Below are 19,493 nucleotides of genomic sequence, written 5' to 3'. Positions count from 1 at the left end.
AGTAAATGAAAACCAAAAACGTCGTGTATATATGAAATGTCATGCACAGTTTTTTTTAAAAATTGCTAGAAGGCACGTGCAGTTACCAGAGAAAGAGAAAGCATCCTTCCATAAGAGGATGGTCACGTTGCAATCCCTTTTCCTCCGTTCTTCCTTCCCATCAGGATTCTGGGCACGAATGCACATGTGCCTGGCGTGTTTTTTAAGCTGCTGGGGCCAGTATTGAATCACAGTTGGTCACATGGATCCAGGTCCCAATGTGCAGGGCTTAACCTCTGTACTATGAGGCCAGTCCAACACACATTTTTAACGTGTACAGACGACACTGTCAATTGGAGTTGTAAGAAAATAAATTCTACTCCTGCCCACATATGTGTCCTTCCACAGTGCGGACGCTCCCTTTGCTGATACTCATGTCCTCTGAGACAGAAAGCAGTCCAGAAGGAGTACCTGCCACCATATCTCCCTTCCAGTTTATGATCATCATAGAAGGTTTCTCCTGCCGCATGCAGGCAGAGAGGAAGTTGACCTCTGTGAAGGGCAGTGGCTCACTGGCTCAAGTTGCACAAGTGAATGGGCACAGTTATTTGGTGCTGCCTTTCTGGGAGAAGTGTGAAGAAAAGATGGTGTTACCCTGTACTCCAGGCAACTCAAGGAAGGGAAGAGCTCAGAAGAGGCAGCGGGACAGATGCAGAGTATTCCTCTTCTCAAAGTAAAATGGCATCATGGAAGAAATTTAACCTTACGAAAGTGGAGGATGAAGTTAGGTCGAAGTGGAAAAATAGCTGTAAAGAATCTGAAGTTCAGACATACAGAGCTAACCTGTAGTCTAGACCAAGGAAAGGGGGGTGGGAAAGGGAAAGGCCTAGTGCTTTCTGAGATTCTGAAAAACTCCAACAGATTAGTCAGTGAAAACTTGAGTGAAATACTTTTGGACCCATATTTGGCTGGTCACAAGCTGAGTTTTCACTTTGCTTCTTCCCCTGTGGATGAGAGCTGTATGAGCAGGGCAGGCCTTTCTAACAAATACTCGGGATTGCAGAGCTCTGATGTGCAAGTCTGAGGCCTGGGTCATGGTCCCACTTTCCCCATCACTGGCTGGGACCTGGGACAGTCTCTTGCCTCCCTATGGACCTCAGCTTCCATCTCCATCAAACGAGGGTATATGACCATACTCATTCATGCATATAACCAATGCTTACTGAGCAACTTCGATGCTGGGTGTTGTTCCCAGTGTTGGAGATACAGCAATTTACTAAACACTTAAAAAAAATCTCTTCGTTCTCTGGCCAGATGGTAGCACAGTGGTAAAATGCATTTCTCTGCAAGGTTCCCAATTCATGTACAGAGACCTCCCTGAGTGTGCCAGGCATCCACACACCCATAATCAGTCTGATTTAGGCTGATGGTAGAGCATGGCATGGAGATCCCGGGGGTGCTGTCTGTCTCTGTCTCTCTCACATATGAAAAAAAAAAAATGAGTGAAAAACCTTTAAAGAAAATAATAAACAACCCCCTCCCTTCCAGGAGCTCACACTGACACAGATGATATGCAAGTCTGCTTCCCACTCGCACTTGACATTTGTTCCTCTGCCCGGCTGGTGATGTCTCAAGCTCCCACCCCGGTGTCTATGTGCCAGACATTGGACACACAGAACCACAGTGCTGGGAGACTGGAAAGGACCTAATTTCCTCATTTAATTGCTCTCTTCCTTTTTCTACTTATATAACATTACGTAAATGTTATTCAGTTATAACATCCACACAGAAAAGTGCACACATTAATTTCACTTACTGACACACCTACGTAACCACTACCCATGCCAAGGAACAAAATCGGACCCACACTCAAGAAAGCCTTTATGTCTCTTCTGGTTCCTAACCCTCCTACCATACGGAAAACCAGTGCCAGACTTCTATTACCAGGTGTTAGGTTTTTCTTAAACTTTGTATATACTTTTTTTGTATTAGGTTGTCAGAAAAGTCCTGACATTTTTTTTCTGTGTTTTTCAATGTGGAAATGCGTCATGACTTTTCTGATAACTCAACAGATTCGTCCCTTCACTCAGTGTTACACTTGTGAGATCCATGCATAATTGCTTTCCATTGTCAGGGTTTCTTCGTCTTGTTATTATATAGTATTTCAGTATATGACTAGTCAACAGTTTATTCTACTGTAATGTACATGTGGTTTAGTTCCTTATTTGGGGCAATTAATAATGGTACTGCCGTGCACATATGTGGATCTACTGTTTGGTGAACATACTGACATTCCCTAGGAGAGTTGTTCTCTTATAGGAGATGTGTAAAATTTTACCAGATTCCTCCAGTTTTCCACTATGGCTGTACAAAATAGGCTTCCCTTGTATGATAAACTCAGGGGCCAAACACACCGTTTCTTTTACATTATAGCCATTCTAATGAGTGTGTACAGATATTGCTTTGTGATTGTAGTCTGTATTTCTCTGGAACCTAAGGAATTTGCCAAGATGCCTTGTTGCATTTGAACATGACAGACAGAGCCATCTGCCCACCCCACGTTTTTTCTTCACAGGTACTGCCGCTTTCTCGGGCACCCCCCTTTCATACTAGTAATAAAACCAAGAAGCCTTTACTGTTCAAACTCCTTCTGCGGCCCCTGACTGGCTTTATATTTTCCTAGTAAGAAGAAGAAAAATGACTCAGGACAGTCAGTCAAGACCACCCGGGACCGAGCGTCTTCATATCAATATAACATGAATTTTGAGAAGGTGGGCAAATGCATTATAATAAACAACAAGAACTTCGATAAAGTGACAGGTGGGTGTTGTGGGTGTGGATTAACTTTTCTTGTTGTCTTCTGTTTTCTGGAGAAATGCTCTGCCCACCTACTCTGGCAGACAGCGCCTGTGAAGGTGGCATTCATGTGTCCGGGAGAGAGGGATGCAGAGAAATCAAGCACTTTTACTCTCAGGGCTCCTGTGGTGTCTGTCGGCTGACTTGGGACTTTGACCAAAGGGCTAAGAATCAGGGGAAATTGTTTGGCTTTGATTGGAGCTGAGGGTTACCATGGTAGTGGGAGAGTGCTCACCTCTAGTGGATGGGCTCAGTTATCCTCATTTTTGAGTTCGCATTGCTCATTTATATTGTGACCTCAGAAGGCGTTTTACATACTGTAAGTCTTTTGGCTGGAGCTCCCACAGCTGTATTTAGCTTGCTGGTATCCATACGTGTTACTCATTCAGGGGTTGCTAATCTGTGAATTCTCTACCTGATTTCCTTAGGTATGGGCGTCCGAAATGGAACAGACAAAGATGCTGAAGCCCTTTTTAAATGCTTCCGAAACCTGGGTTTCGATGTGGTCGTTTATAATGACTGCTCTTGTGCCAAGATGCAAGATCTACTTAAACAAGGTGAGTACTTACCACTCCTTCCTCTGTCTTGTTCTAGCGCATGAGAGGAGCAGGGCCAGGCTGGTCTCAGGAGGACACCTTTGCAGGACAGGAATTTTCAGCTAGCATGGGAAGGTTCCCTTTCTCCTGGCCAGTCCATAGCTACAGTGGGGTATGCAGGTCTCTTTGAAGAAACTTCAGTCTCTTTGTAAAAGGGAAAATCAGCTTAAATTCCAGCATTCCAGCAAGACAAGTAGGTTCAATATATACGGAATGGTTGCAATTTCAAAGGCTAATTCCTAGGGAATAACAAACCTATATTGTCCTGTCCAGAACAGAGTTTACGTGTGAACTTTTCCCTGTTGACAGACTGAGAATAATAATCCCAGTATACTTTGGTACTACTTTACTCTTTGTATAGCACATTCACAAAATTATTTCATTAGATCTTTAACACAGCCTCTGCAGTGTTGGCTGACAGAACATTGGCCATCATGCCCATTTTGAGTTTGTGGGGATAGAGCTATAGAAAGGATGAGACATACAGAATAAGGCTCCAGTCAGTAGGAGCACAGGTCTTCCACCTCTAGGACAAATGGGTTTTCTGTTATGTCACTATGTAGTGGATGCCACCTAGGATACACTGGCATTTAGGGCAAGTATTTGAAAAGTAACATCCTACTTATTCATTAGGCATGGCCCCACAGGCAGTAGATAAGAACCTGAGACTCCACCCTTAATTTCTTTTTTTTAAGCTAGACGGTTTTTCCTAGTTTCTTCAAACTTGAATCTTATAAGCTGACCTTCATACCTTGGCAGGCCACATGGTAGAGCATACTAAGAATTCAGAGTCCCAAGTTCTGGTTCTGGCCTAAGTTCTAAAAGCTGGGCTCCCCAGGCAAGACAGCTGCATCTTCCCTGATGTGTTCGCTTTTCTGAAATGCAGATCATGATCCCGGCCCCTCCTGTTTCTTGGGAAAAGAGCAAGGAAGTTTATGAAGGTGTTTTGAGAACTGAAATAGCCTATATAGGTATAAGGGCTTGTTCCAATTATAATTTCTGTTCCTGTGGAAGATGAGCTGTTCCACCAAGCTCAGAGCATGTCATGATCAGAGAATTCTCATTTGTTGTTCTGCCATGGAAAATTTAATATTAAGTAAAGCAAGCTAGACTATGAAAGGCAGGCATTGTATGTCCCTGCTCAATATGTACTGAATATCTACACTCTGTGACAGAAACTGAGAGACTGGAAGTTAAAATACCAAGGAGGGCAACTCAAGATACTAGAAACAGTATAGGAGGGGTAACAGGAAGGGAGGGAAATGGAGGGGGGGAAGAAACATTTGACAGAACAAAAATGGAAAGTTATTTATTGATGATAATGTACATGGTAATATTTATGACTTGAGTAATATGCACTGTATTTACACGGGGAAACCTGTTTTCTACGCTGTGAGGATGTACAGTGATTCAGTATAAATAAAATTTTAAAAAGAAAAACAATAAGGTAGTTATTTTTCTTGACTATACCTGTAATTGGTTCACGTGAGGATAAAACCTCCCTTTTCTCACTCTGTCCTGATATATCTGGTCTTCGAATAAGCTAAGAATTCCAGCTTACATCGCCATCATCTTGTACTTCTGTTGTCAAAATTAATAGAAAAATGACTGCAGATTGATGCAGTGTGTCCATGACTAGAATGGCAGAGGCCACATTCGCTCTGTCGAGTTGATGAGATAGCAGGGCACTCTGGCACCCTGGACTTGGAATATGATTCCTTTCTTGTGCCACATTTGAGCAGAGTTATGAAACTTCTCTTAAGATTCTGGAGTTATTTCTTTATTTAATGAGAAAGAGAGAGAGAGAGGAAGCGGCTCCAGTAGGGTCTTAATGCCAATGATCCGCCCCCTGCCTCAGCCAGCCCTCGGTCATGGCACACACGTGCCTGACATACTCAGGGAGGTCTCCAGATGTGAACCCAGAACTTTTCTCCATGGGTAAGTCTCATAGTGTATCACGTTTTTTGTTTTTTTGTTTTGTTTTGTTTTATAAGAGAGATATTTGCTGTAGGGCGTGTGTGCTTGCCAGAGAGACAAAGAGAAACTGAGAGATAGAAAGCTAGAAATCACCCCCCAGGGGGAGGACCACACCACAATCCCTTCTCCTCCATTCTCCTCTTGAAGTTTTGGGCATGCATACACATGCATCCAGTGTGAGTTTTAAGCTACCAGGTCCGGGACTAGAATCACTCTCAACTACATGGAGTCCAGTGACATTACCATTATGCCATCTGCTAGCCCTCAGGGTATCACATTTTATCACTGCTAGCGCCCCAAGTTTCTGTTATTAAAAATAAATGACATTTACTTTATGGGCTTTATATAGGGATTAATAACTCATACAAAGTACCTCGATTAGTGTCAATATACAGAAGGATGCAAAAGAAATTCTAATCTTATTTTTCCCTCCTCATGAATTTAGAGAACAAATGAGAATATGTTTGTTAGCTAGATAACAAATTAGTTAATATCACAAGATTTTAAATAAATTTGAGCTGAGCCAACTGGCTACATGATTTATGATTCCTCTCCGTATCCTAAATTGACAGTCATTCTTTTCTTTCTTTTTTTAATTTTTTTTTTTTTGGAGAGATTTTTTTTGCTATAGGGCGCGTGCGCTCGCCAGACAGACATAGAGAGACATAGAGACAGGAAGCGAGAAATCACCCCCCAGGGGGGATGGTCACGCCGCAATCCCTTCTCCTCCATTCTCCTCTCGGGGTGTTGGGCATGCACGCACACGTGCCCGGCGTGAGTTTTAAGCTACCGGGTCCAGGACGCGAACCGCGGTCGACTACGTGGGAGTCCAGCAACATAGCCATTACGCTAACTGCTGGTTCCCTCTTTTTTTTTAATTTTCAGGCTTTTTTTTTAAAAATAATTATAGAAAAACACACATAACAGGATTTGTCGTCTTAACCCTTTTTAAGTGGAGGATCAGCAGCATTACACAGATCTGTGTTCCTGTGCAGCCATCATCGCCATCCTCTGGTGGAATTCCTTCTGTCTTCCACAACTGCAATCCTGTATCTGTTAAACACTCCCTCCCTATCTCCCCTTCCTCAGCCCCTGGCAACCACCTTTCTACTTGCTGTGAACTTACCACTCCAGGTACCTCATAAAAGTAGAGTCAGTCATTCAGTATTTAGCCTTTCATGGCTGGCTTGTTTGACTTAGCATAGTATTTATTTTCTTTAACTAATACTTGTGTGAAGTCTATTATGTGGCCTGCTTTACAAATATTAGCTCATTAATAGGTATTATTACTTCTACTTTACAGACAAGGAAACCAAAGCACAAAATGACTAAGTTTGCCAAGTGCCACACAAGGAGCAAACAACAGGGTGGTGTCCTTCAGCTCCCCAGTATTCTGCCTCACAACAGCTGCCTGAACACCTGTCCTTAAACTGAGGATCCTAGAACACTCCTGTCTATCATCTCTCCACTGACCCTTATGGTCTTTCCAGAGATGGCTCAGTTAACCTCCAGCCCTTTGGGAATAGCCTGGTCCCTGCTTCCTTATAATAGCAGTTGACACAGCTGCCAGGCTACCACTGGGAAGACGCCACCCGAGGTCCCACAGGACGTGTATGTTCACTTTTCAATGATCCATTGCTTGTTTGCAGCTTCTGAAGAGGACCACACAAATTCAGCTTGCTTCGCCTGCATCTTACTAAGCCATGGAGAAGAAAATTTAATTTATGGAAAAGATGGTGTGACACCAATAAAGGATTTGACAGCTCATTTTAGGGGAGATAGATGCAGAACCCTTTTAGAGAAACCCAAACTCTTTTTCATTCAGGTAATCGCTTTTTAAAGCCAATACAACGGAAATGGGAAAAGATTATAGTATGACTGGGATGGCATCATTTTGACAAATCTACATACTGTTTTCATTAGGGCATGTGAATTTAGGTTTTGTTTTTCTTTATCTAAATGGTTGACATATTTGCATTTGTATTTGCATTGCATCACAAGTTATAAGGGTTTCTTTAAGATACTACAAAACTTACATTTGCTTGCTTAATAATTAGACACACCACCATTTATTCATTAGTAAATGTTTTGGGCTGGCAGGTGGCATGGTGGTTAGGGCACTGGACTCCCACATAGCCAACTGAGTTTGAATCCCAAACCTGGTGGCTTGCTTTCTTACCTTCCCTTTCTCTCTCTCTCTTTGTCTCTCTATGGTCAAATTAAAAAATAATAATAACGAATAAATAATTCTCTAAAAAAATTAACCATTGAGCTCGTAGTATATCTCAGGCACAGTTGTAGGCACTGGGTTGCAATAGTGAATAGCATACATTTCTGTTCCCATCTTCATTGGGTGATCTCTGCTTTGATATTTAGGCTTGCCGAGGGACAGAGCTTGATGATGGGGTCCAAGCAGACTCTGGACCTATCAATGATACAGATGCTAATCCCCGATGACAAATCTACATACTGTTTTCATTAGGGCATGTGAATTTAGGTTTTGTTTTTCTTTATCTAAATGGTTGACATATTTGCATTTGTATTTGCATTGCATCACAAGTTATAAGGGTTTCTTTAAGATACTACAAAACTTACATTTGCTTGCTTAATAATTAGACACACCACCATTTATTCATTAGTAAATGTTTTGGGCTGGCAGGTGGCATGGTGGTTAGGGCACTGGACTCCCACATAGCCAACTGAGTTTGAATCCCAAACCTGGTGGCTTGCTTTCTTACCTTCCCTTTCTCTCTCTCTCTTTGTCTCTCTATGGTCAAATTAAAAAATAATAATAACGAATAAATAATTCTCTAAAAAAATTAACCATTGAGCTCGTAGTATATCTCAGGCACAGTTGTAGGCACTGGGTTGCAATAGTGAATAGCATACATTTCTGTTCCCATCTTCATTGGGTGATCTCTGCTTTGATATTTAGGCTTGCCGAGGGACAGAGCTTGATGATGGGGTCCAAGCAGACTCTGGACCTATCAATGATACAGATGCTAATCCCCGATATAAGATCCCAGTTGAAGCTGACTTTCTCTTCGCCTATTCCACGGTTCCAGGTATCAAATCCATTGTCTGCTAACCATACCAATCTATTTTACCATCAAAATGTAGGTCTGGGGGCTGTATTAGTTTTCAATGGCTAAGTATAAATTACTACAAATACAGGAGCTTAAAACACACAGAATACATTATTTTACAGGTCTAGAGGCCAGAATTTAAAAATAGGCTGGCAGCGCTGTATTGTTCTGGAGGCATGGGGGGAAATTGATTTCCTTGCCTTTTTCCAGTTTGTTAGAACCTCCTATATTCCATGGCTGGTGGCTCCTTCCTTCATCTTTAAAATCAGCAACCTTGCGTCACTCTTTTTCTGTGATTAACCTAGGCCCAGCTGGTTAACCCAAGATCATCTCCCCATCTTAGTTCTATAACCTCAGTCACTTCTGCAAAGTCCTTTTGGCCAAATAAGGTAACATAGTCACAGATTCCAGGGTTAGGGCATAGACATCACCAGGGACCATTATTCTGCACACCATAAGGATTGCCGAAGTCTGTTCTTCTGTTACTATAACTGGATACCATAGACTGGGTTGTTTCCAAAGAATAAAGATTTACTTAGCTCACGATGCTGGAGATCCAAAGTCAAGAGACCACATCTAATGAAAGCCTACTTCCTGATGGGGACTCTGCACAGTCCTGAGGTATCACAAGGCATCACGTGGCAGAAGGACAAAAGCATGTGTTATTCACTCCAATTTCTCTCCTCTTCTTATAAAGCCACAAGTATTCAGTCCTGAGGACCCACCCTGATGACCGTTTCTAATCCTAATTGGCTCCCTAAGGACTTAATCTTGTAATATCATAGATGGATTAAGTTTCTACCCTTGTAATACCATCACAATAGCAACCACATTGCTACACATGAATTTTGAGGAGACACATTCAAACCAAAGCAGGATATACTCACTTTTCTCTTCAGGAAAGCTGAATTCTCTTATTTATTGTTACTATTATTATTGATAATTATAAGAACAAACATTCCTATAGTGCTTTAAAATTTAGAGAGTTTTGTATGTGTTTTTCTCTTATCATCCATATGATTATTAGGTAGATAGTAAAGAAAGGTGTTATTGCTAGCCTGACTTTACAGATAAAGGAGAAAAAGTGAGCTTCGATGAACTGAAGTGCCCAGGTTAGGTGGAAATTTCAGTATACAATGGAGCTATGGCTTAGACCAGGATTCCTTTATACTGCAACCTGTACATGGGTACCAGAAAATGCCAGTTATGAGTAAGCCTACTCACTATTTACCAAGCACCATGTTTGCCCGATGTTTCTCTTAATGAAAGTCCTTCCTTTGTTCTAAGTTATAATTCCCCCAGCTGTAATAGAAATTTTGTCAAATGCTTGGTGCAAAGGTATTGGTTACAGTAAATAGTTCAGTGTGTTCGCAAAACCAGCTCTGGCAAGATTGACGGTTGGCATTTTGTAAGAATTAGAAGTTTATAAGTTGTAGGAAGTAATTCGGTCTTCCTGCTTTAGAGATACATGCAGTGGGTGCATGTATCTGTAAACAAAGCCAATGAGAGTGGTGTAAGTGCTCTGAGGACGATCTGGGGGAACTAAGGAATTATTTTATTTAACTTTATTTATTTATTTAAATTTGACCAGAGAGGGACAGAGCGAGACTAAGAGAGAGAGAGAGAGAGAGAAAGCAAGTCGCCAGGTCCTTTATACTGCAACTCGAACCATGGTTGGCCATGTGAGAGTCCAGCCTACCCAGCCACCACGCCACCTGCTGGTTCCAGAGTCCAACACTTCTGACCTCATTTGACCCCAGCAAATCCCTCAGCAGATCCCATGTGTGGTCTCCATGCTTACCAAGGAACTCTAACTCCATGAAGTTCATGTCTCCCAATACAGTCACCTTGGGGATTGAGCCTTCAAATGTGAATTTTGAGGGGACAGAGCTCAGTCTATTGCACAGGTTCTGACAGGGCATGGTGAATGGTAGACCTGGGCAGGCAGGCATGAGCTTGGTATCACAGTAGGCCCCACATGTGCTGTGCTAAGCAACCTGAAGTTTATCCTGCTAAAGGAGCACAAAACAACCACGTAGGTCATAGAGTAGGAGAATGAAATTTGCAGTTTAAAATAGTTACCTGGAAGACCCCTTAAGATGTTAGAGGATAGCAGCCTGGAGGTTGTAATGAAACGGAGATGACAGTCTGTTCCCTGCTTTACCAGGTTATTGTACTGACAAGATAATGTATGTCACCCCTGCCCCCAACAAATGGAATGCATTATCATGATGTGAGTAACCCCTTTGAGCTCCCCTGATTCTGGTAGTTGCCAGTACTTTTTATGTACTGCAGGAAAGAATCCTACGTGCACCTCAGTCACTTTACACCAATGGGTTATTTCTGCTTATTATACAGTTATTCCATAACTGATTGTTATAATGGCAGTGAGATGACCCAGTTCTTGATAAACTGATGTGACTGACTGGCAATAGGAAAAAGCATAACTCATCAATACAAATTTATTTTGATTGTCACTGACCCAGCGTAATTTTCATTCATGATTTGTATGCAGAGTAGAGTGAAATAATTTCCAAAAAGCAGGTGTGATGGCCCTAAATACTGGTAGCTCGTTCTCAGTGTTGAGTAGAGCAGCGCCAAGAATTAGCTGACTTGATCTTTTCATTTTTCTTCTGTTGAAGGCTATTACTCATGGAGAAGCCCAGGAAGAGGCTCCTGGTTTGTGCAGGCTTTGTGTTCCATTCTGGATGAGCATGGGAAAGACCTGGAGATCATGCAGATCCTCACCAGGGTGAACAACAGGGTGGCCAGGCACTTCGAGTCTCACTCAGATGATCCACACTTCCACGAGAAGAAGCAGATCCCATGTGTGGTCTCCATGCTTACCAAGGAACTCTACTTCTGTCAGTAACCGTTCTGGGAGCATTCTAGCTTAGAACCTATGGATCATTCATTGATCAGACCCTTTTTTTTTTTAATGCTCTTGAAGTATCTGGAAATTTAACAGGATTTTAATTTCAAGAAAATTTACTGATTCAACAGGGAAGAAACTTTCTGGTGCTGGCTGTGTTCTCTGAATTTTCAGAGACTTTTTTAAATATATGATGTTACTCATTTGATGACTGTAATTTCCTCCAGATTAATTTTGTTTGTATTTCTTTCACCTTGTTATTGCACTTAGTACATACAACAGAAGTGACCTATGGAGAAGACTCTTGGCTGTCTGTTGTAATTGGTGGTGATATTGGAAGAATCAGAGTCCTGTTTGCACTTAGCAAAGAGAATCCCAATGCTCAATTAAAAAACAAAACAAAACAAAACAACCAAACAGCCAAGAGGATATTCATTGGCCTGTATTGCAGAAAGTGACTACTGAGTGTGGTTTGAGTGATTTTTTCATTGGCTTAGGACAGAATCTCATGCAGAAATTCCCAGATAAGTTAGAAAAGAAGAAAAATTTCATGATTCTAGTACACCAGTCAGGATCCCATCAAGAAAACAGAAACCATCTACGTGTTTTAATAGAAGGAATTTAATACAGGAAATTGACTTAGAAGATAAAAGAGAAGCCAACCCGCAGGAAGATGTTACCACACCTAGGGCTATGAGGATAGTAGGAAGAGGCACAGTTTCCTGAGTTCAGAAGCTGGGATCATTCATAAGAGCTGGAATATGGTGGGGTACCTGATGGGAGCCAGGATCATGGAAGGATTATGGAAAATGGAGCCACGACAAGACCAGGGCTGCTACCTGAGGTGGAGGCAAAACCAGAGCTGAGCCAGATACAGAGAAATACCTTGGCCTTGCCTCTCCTGCCCTCCAGTCTTCCAACAGCACTTTACTATTCCAGCCCTGCCTGGAAGCCAGCTGGTGAAGGCCCTGGGGAGTATAATTTCCTGGGATACAGAGAAGAGTTGGGGATAGTGAGGCAGAGCAGCAGAAATGGATGAAAGCCTGGCCCATAATGTGAATTTAAGTAATGCAGTCCCTTGATGTTCAGCAGTCCATCTATTCAATCATTTATACGCTGAGTTGTCAGGTAACCTGTGTATGTGCAAAATAATCTGTTTTAGCTTTACGTGAAAAATCATCTGTTTTAGCCTTAAAATGCACCTGGAACTTTTTAGATTACTCCGAGCCCTGTTTTGAGTAAAAAAAAATTGTTACCTCTAATTCTGTAAGTGGGAGTTTATGACAAATATTTTTGGCACTTTGTTTTCAAGATGGTGTTTTCTTTTGAATTCTTGATAAATTACTGTTTTTATCTGCCTAATAACTGGTTAACAAATGTTAATATTTATTGATTAAAATGTGGTTGCTTAATTCCTAACCCGCTCAATTTGCTTTCCTTTCAAAATTATTTGTGACAGTGGGGAAACTGGGAAACAAGCTAAGAATTGAGCTACCAGCTCAACCTCAACACGAAATGTAACACATGATTTTTTTAGTAGCTGGAACACTAATAAGTAAATAATCACCTGAGAAGCCAAAATTCTTCCTAAAGTGTTAATCAACTTAAAAAGCTATTTGTGGGAACCAGCAGTTAGCGTAATGGCTCTGTCGCTGGACTCCCACGTAGTCGACCGCGGTTCGTGTCCCGGACCCGGTGGCTTAAAACTCACGCCGGGCGCGTGTGCGTGCGTGCCCAAGATCCCAAGAGGAGAATGGAGGAGAAGGGATTGCGGCGTGACCATCCCCCCTGGGGGGTGATTTCTCGCTTTCTGTCTCTATGTCTCTGTCTGTCTGGCGAGCGCACGCGCCCTACAGTGAAAATCTCTCCAAAAAAAAAAGCTATTTGTGATGGACTGCCATTTATTAAGTAGGTAACATAATCAAATGGGGTAAAGGTACCTTCTTTCAAATAAGAAAAGCAATTTAAGGCTGGATTAATAGTATTATCCCTTGTTTCTTGCCATCTAAAATATACCAAATGTTCAAAATTTAAGTAGAGATCATGAATCAAGAATCAATAAATATTCACCTGCTATTTCCAGAATTCACAGATTGTTCTTTATAAAGTAGGCTGTCCTATTAGAAAAGGTCTCTATCATAGAAATAAAGCCCTAAGTGTATTGCAATTTGGTGTAACAAAATGATAATACTCTTAATTACTTGCCTTATAAGCTTCAATAAAGGGAAAGAAATTATTCTTAGTGTTAGAGTTAAGGTTTTCTTAAAATTCTCTGAGCAGTTACAGGTTACAGACAGTGAATATTACCTTAAATCTCTTAGGCCAGAGATGTAAATCACTGTTAAGAAAGTCTTCTGGTTGACCCTGTGGCCTAGTGGCTAAGGGAACTAGATCCCACATGGCCAACTGTGGTTTGAATCCTGGCTATGGGAGCTAGAAAAACACATCAAGCTCATGTATGTGTGCCTGAAGATAAACAAGATGAACAAATGAAGGAGAAGGGGTTGTGACGTGACCATGCCCCACTGAAGGATCCTTCCTCAACACTCTCTGTTTCTCTTTCTGGAAAGCACATGCACTCTGGCAATTATAAGGAGTCTTCATCCTTGAGTAGTCTTATGGGTAGAAACTCTTGTTCATCAAAATCAGAAATCTTATTCTAACACGTTGGATAGTGGTCAAGTCAAAATTACATTCTTTTTTTTTTTTCTAAGTTTATTTCTTTCATTCATAAAGAAAGAGAAGCACAGAAGTTCTCACACCATAATCCCTCTCCAGCTTTCTCACCAAGCCAGGATTACAGATACATGCATTTGAGTGTACAGGTCAACTGAAGAACCAAACCCACAATCTTCCATATGGTTCCAGCATTGCTCTATCAGCATGTTACTGTTGTGCCATTGACCTGGCCCCACACTTCCATGTTTACACCTGCAGATCCTTTTCTATTCCCAAATTCTGATGACAGTCTACCATAAAGCAGTACTCAAGCCTAGTAAATATATGTTCCAGTTTCTCATTGTTTAGAACCCAAGCTCCACCTGGGAAGAGTACCAGCCATAGCACTGCTCAGTCATGTGAAAAAACAAAAACAAAAACAGTATAGTCTATGGTGTCCTCACTGGCATAATGGATTCAAATGAGTTTCTGCCTTTTGTTTTGTTTTGTTTTCTTCTCCTCAAGGTACCCCTAGCCTATTTAAGAGTTAGCTATTAATATACTCAGAGACTACTTTGGCTCTGCCCTGGACTTCTCTGAGCAAATTTCCATAAACCTTAGTAAGCCCATTATGGCTTACAAGTTACTCAAAATAGGGACTGGTAGGTGGTGTGGTTAAAGACGCTGGATTTCCACATGGCCAACTGCAGTTCAAGTCCCAGACCTAGCAGCTTGCTCTCTCGCTTTCCCTTTTTCTCTGTCTCTCTCTAGTCAAATTAAAAGTAATAATAATAATAACCTGCAGATCCTTTTCTATTCCCAAATTCTGATGACAGTCTACCATAAAGCAGTACTCAAGCCTAGTAAATATATGTTCCAGTTTCTCATTGTTTAGAACCCAAGCTCCACCTGGGAAGAGTACCAGCCATAGCACTGCTCAGTCATGTGAAAAAACAAAAACAAAAACAGTATAGTCTATGGTGTCCTCACTGGCATAATGGATTCAAATGAGTTTCTGCCTTTTGTTTTGTTTTGTTTTCTTCTCCTCAAGGTACCCCTAGCCTATTTAAGAGTTAGCTATTAATATACTCAGAGACTACTTTGGCTCTGCCCTGGACTTCTCTGAGCAAATTTCCATAAACCTTAGTAAGCCCATTATGGCTTACAAGTTACTCAAAATAGGGACTGGTAGGTGGTGTGGTTAAAGACGCTGGATTTCCACATGGCCAACTGCAGTTCAAGTCCCAGACCTAGCAGCTTGCTCTCTCGCTTTCCCTTTTTCTCTGTCTCTCTCTAGTCAAATTAAAAGTAATAATAATAATAACAAATGGAATTAAATAATTATTTAAAAATTTAAAAATAAAAATAAGTCTCAAACTGAAGTGCTAGGGTTCATTGTGTTCACGTGATTAGAAACCTTGAGGCCCAACTTTGATAGTCCATGTTGGATGACACTGCTACTCAGCAGGCTGAGGCCCCCATGGGAGGCCGTGGTTTGATTCCCTGTCTGCTCTAAAAGACTGGCATGGTGGCATGCACTCATATTCCCAGCTACTCAGGAGGCTGAGGAAGGAAGATCACAACATAAGGAGACACAAAAAACCTTAAAGAAACCAAGGCCTCACTGTAAATAAGAAAATGCCATCTGCTAGAAGGTCATAGACACTTTTAGACAAATCCTTTATTTTGTCCAGACTTGCACTGAATCACCTGAAATTTTTCATTACGAGGTAATGTGGTGACCGAGGACTGTCTTTTGACTTCAGAGGAGCACACCCTTTCTAGCTTTTCACCTTTCAGGCCCTTTTCTAGAAAACATCTGGCAAGATGAGATACTGTGGTGGTCACCAGTGTAGAGCAGCAATTCATCTGTGTTCCTGAGAGACAGCAAGTAGTCCAGGTATCATTTCTGGAGAAATGTGATCCTTAAAAGTCCTTCAAAGATAGGTTTGTTGCAACACAAAGTGTGTGCATGGATTAGCAGCCTTGGCATCCCCGTGGAGCTTGTCAGAAGTGTAGAATCTCAGAACTGTCCCAGACCTGCTCAACAAGAATCAGCAAGCTAGATTCCCCAGAATTCACATGCTCATTATAGTTTTAAGAAGCTCCTTGGGACCAGCAGTTAGCGTAATGGCTATGTCGCTGGACTCCCACGTAGTCGACCCCGATTCGCGTCCTGGACCCAGTGGCTTGGAACTCACGCCAGGCGCGTGTGTGTTCGTGCCCAGGATCCCAAGAGGAGAATGGAGGAGAGGGGATTGGGGTGTGGCCATCCCCCCTGGTAAGTGATTTCTCACTTTCTGTCTCTCTGTCTCTCTCTCTCTGGGAGGGCACGCGCCCTATAGCAGAAATCTCTCAAAAAAATAAATAAATAAAAAGAAACTCCTTTGTGGGACCAGCAAGTGGTGTAGTGGTTAAAGAAAGTGCTGGTCTCCTAGATGGCCTACTGTGGTTCAGGTCTGGCCCAAAGACTTGAAAATCACACCAGGCGCATGTGTGTCCCCAAAATCCTGAGAGGAGAAGGGATTATGGCATGGCCATTCCCCCTGGGCTGGGAGGTTCTCCCGTTCCCCTCTCTGTGTCTCCCTGTCTCTCTCCAGCAAGTGCATGTGCCCTATGGCAAAATAAATAAATAAATAAATAAATAAATAAATAAATCTGTTTTATGAAGGTAAAGGCCATATATTTATATGTTTATGTTTTCCTTTTGCCCTGAACACATACCTCATACCATGGTATTGTAGATGCCTAAAAGGTGAGAGAAAAGTATATATATGGGAACATTCACAGAAGACATGTTTTCAAGGACTTTTTTTTTTGGTTATCCACAACTGAGAACATGTGCATGCATGTGAAAGCAAGAGAGAGAGTGTGGAGAGAACTCCACAGCTTCAGTCACATGAATTCCCTTCTCCAGTCCTCCAGCTTGTGTGAACCTGGACATTCACATGTTTACCCTGAGTGTTTCAGGCTGATCAGACTGGGAATTTGAACTGAACTGTGGTCACCATGGGCAATCACCACTGCATCACAGAACTGGTTCTCTCTCTCTCTCTCTCTCTCTCTCTCTCTCTCCCCCACCCCTGTCTCTTTCAATACATATCTTTTAAACTTTACTTATTTCTTCAGAGAGGGCAGGAGGCACCCCAACAGAGTTCTCATGCTGTGATCCATCCTCAGTCTCAGCAAGTCTGAGTCATGTTTGCTCAGGGAGATCCCAGGATATGAACCCAGGACCTTTCCCACCTTGATCCAGTTATGTTATCATTATGCCACCACCTGGCCCCTCAAGCATCTGAACCTGAAGTAAAACCTTTTAGAGTACAAGTGATCCTCTTAATGCACATGGTCTATACTTTTTACTTTATGTCCATCTCCATTTTAAATAAGCCTTTGCCAAATGATATAATAGGATTGTTTATGTGTTTTCAAAGTGTCTGTGAATGTGAATTACGACCTTCAAAATGTCTTCGAAAACAGAGCACTAAAGGAAGCCATTCCTTGCATGTTTTCATTGGAAGCAAGAACTTTTGTACATTGAAGCCTCAGAACTTGTCTCCCCACCTATTCTCGGAGTCCAGGGGACACTAGGAACTTATTCTCTACCCTTGCTAGTGTATCCTCAGGCCGTCAATCATTGTTTTGCTAGACATCATGGCTTTGTTTTGGATCACATGGTAAATTCTTCTTTTTGATTCATAAATCATTAACATAGACACACCAAGGACACACTTGGAAATCTTGCCCGCCGGCACAATACTTAAATGAACATGGATAGTCCATTAGCTTATAGGTTCACACATAAATAGCCCTCTACATGACCAACACTTGAAAACACACAAGCCAAATAAGGTTAGTTGGCATTGACATGAGTCTTGGTTTATATGCCCCTATAAATATTTATGGCACTACAGATTTCAAACACTTTTGTTTTAAGCATTTCTAGCCAAACTTTGTCAAAGGATTTAGATTTGGAAGGCCCATGAGTTATGGCTACAGATATACAGGGTTGAGCATTTTTGAACTTTGATGGTCTGATTCAAGTAAATATGAGATTCAGAAAGGATTTGGGAAGGAGAGAGAAGTGTAAATGGCAAGATAGATTTGGTGTACATTGCTAGTTCCAGCTTCAATTGTTTAAGGAATATCATCAAACTGTCTAACAGAGGTGCTTTTTGAGCATTCTTGTTTAAAAATTAGGCTCTGAGTCTGATTCAAGTTCTAATCCCAGCTCTGCCATTTGACCATTTAGTACTCATGTAACCTTAAGCAATCCTTCAGTTTCATTACATATGAAGATAGTAATGTGAAGATTAAATGAGATAATGAGTGTGAGGGCTTAGGGCAATGCCGAGCACAAAGTGATTAATAAGTAGTAGATACTCAAAGATGGTGATGATGACATGAGGTTCGTGAGAAGCCGGAATGGAAGATATTCCACTGGACCCTCCACATGTTCTTTCTGCCTCTAGGATTGATATTTGAACAGGCCTTCTAGTATGTGCTTTCAAACTGAGTTCTCCCAGAAGTGCAAAGATTTGATCATCAGTGAACATTTAATGAGTCCTACTAAACGCCAGAAGCAATGTTAGAGATGGGACTAAAAAGATGACCAAAAAATGACCCTCATCCCAGAGGAGATGAACACATTACTCCAGTAAAACAGTGGCCATAACTGAGGTCTGAGTCCATAACTCTAGAACAAAGATGAATGATGTCCTTCTACTTGGAGATTCAGAGAAAGGTTCTCAGAGGAGGAACCTAATTCTCTTTCATTCCAGCCTCTCAAAAAGGCTGAGGGAAAACAACAGAGAAGAGGAGATTAAAGTTAACAGGTAAAAGATGGTTCCTTTACTCTAGTGCTGCAGGGCATCTGAGAATCCCTGGAGGATCTGTATATGAAGCATATTCCTATACCCTACCCTGTACCCATTACAATTCAGTCATTGTAGGGTAGAGACCAGAACTACTGCATGTTTAACCAACCTGCCTGAAGATTCTGATGTAGGTGGTCCTACGACATGAATTTTGTATGGATTCCAAAAGGCTCCCTTGCAGATCTGCTTGGCTGCTATTAAACAGTTGGAAAAGACCTTGAAAGGCCCAGAGGTGCATTGGCTATTTGCAGACCATGCTAGCCACCCTATCCCCAGATTGAATGATGAAAGATCCAGAGCATAAATGTTCTCAGAACTGGCAGCACACTTGCTTAAAACTTCTGGAGGCTGCGCAGTAACTTATAGCCCAGGGCAACGTTTTGAGGAAGGCTGTCAAGCACAAGGGAGAAGCAGACCTGCACATAGCTTTTGATGAGTGGGTTCAGGTACATTGGCTTCTCCGCCAGCTACTGTCAACATGTGTACCTCTTTCCTCCTCCTCTTGAATGAATCACTCAGGCAATCATTTCTGGGCAAGATGGTCCACTCATGTCTTCCCTCTCATCCAATACCTTATAGGTACCACAATGCA

General features: G+C 41.8%; 1 protein-coding gene across 1 annotated transcript in view; it reads left to right on the top strand.

Moving 5' to 3' along the window:
- CASP7 (caspase 7) overlaps positions 1-12,785 on the top strand; it is a 45,663-nt gene extending 32,878 nt beyond the window's left edge. The window contains exons 3-7 of the mRNA XM_027766064.1: positions 2,663-2,799; positions 3,264-3,392; positions 7,058-7,233; positions 8,344-8,473; positions 11,137-12,785. Of these exons, the coding sequence (XP_027621865.1) occupies positions 2,663-2,799; positions 3,264-3,392; positions 7,058-7,233; positions 8,344-8,473; positions 11,137-11,366 (802 nt within the window). The 3' untranslated portion in view covers positions 11,367-12,785. The remainder of the gene's footprint in view (positions 1-2,662; positions 2,800-3,263; positions 3,393-7,057; positions 7,234-8,343; positions 8,474-11,136) is intronic.
- The last annotated feature ends 6,708 nt before the right edge of the window (positions 12,786-19,493 follow it).

Source organism: Tupaia chinensis, unplaced genomic scaffold, assembly GCF_000334495.1.
Source record: "Tupaia chinensis unplaced genomic scaffold, TupChi_1.0 Scaffold140534_1, whole genome shotgun sequence".
NCBI lineage: Eukaryota > Metazoa > Chordata > Mammalia > Scandentia > Tupaiidae > Tupaia > Tupaia belangeri.
Note: the sequence above shows the minus strand (reverse complement) of the source record. Positions and strands in the feature narration are given on the sequence as shown.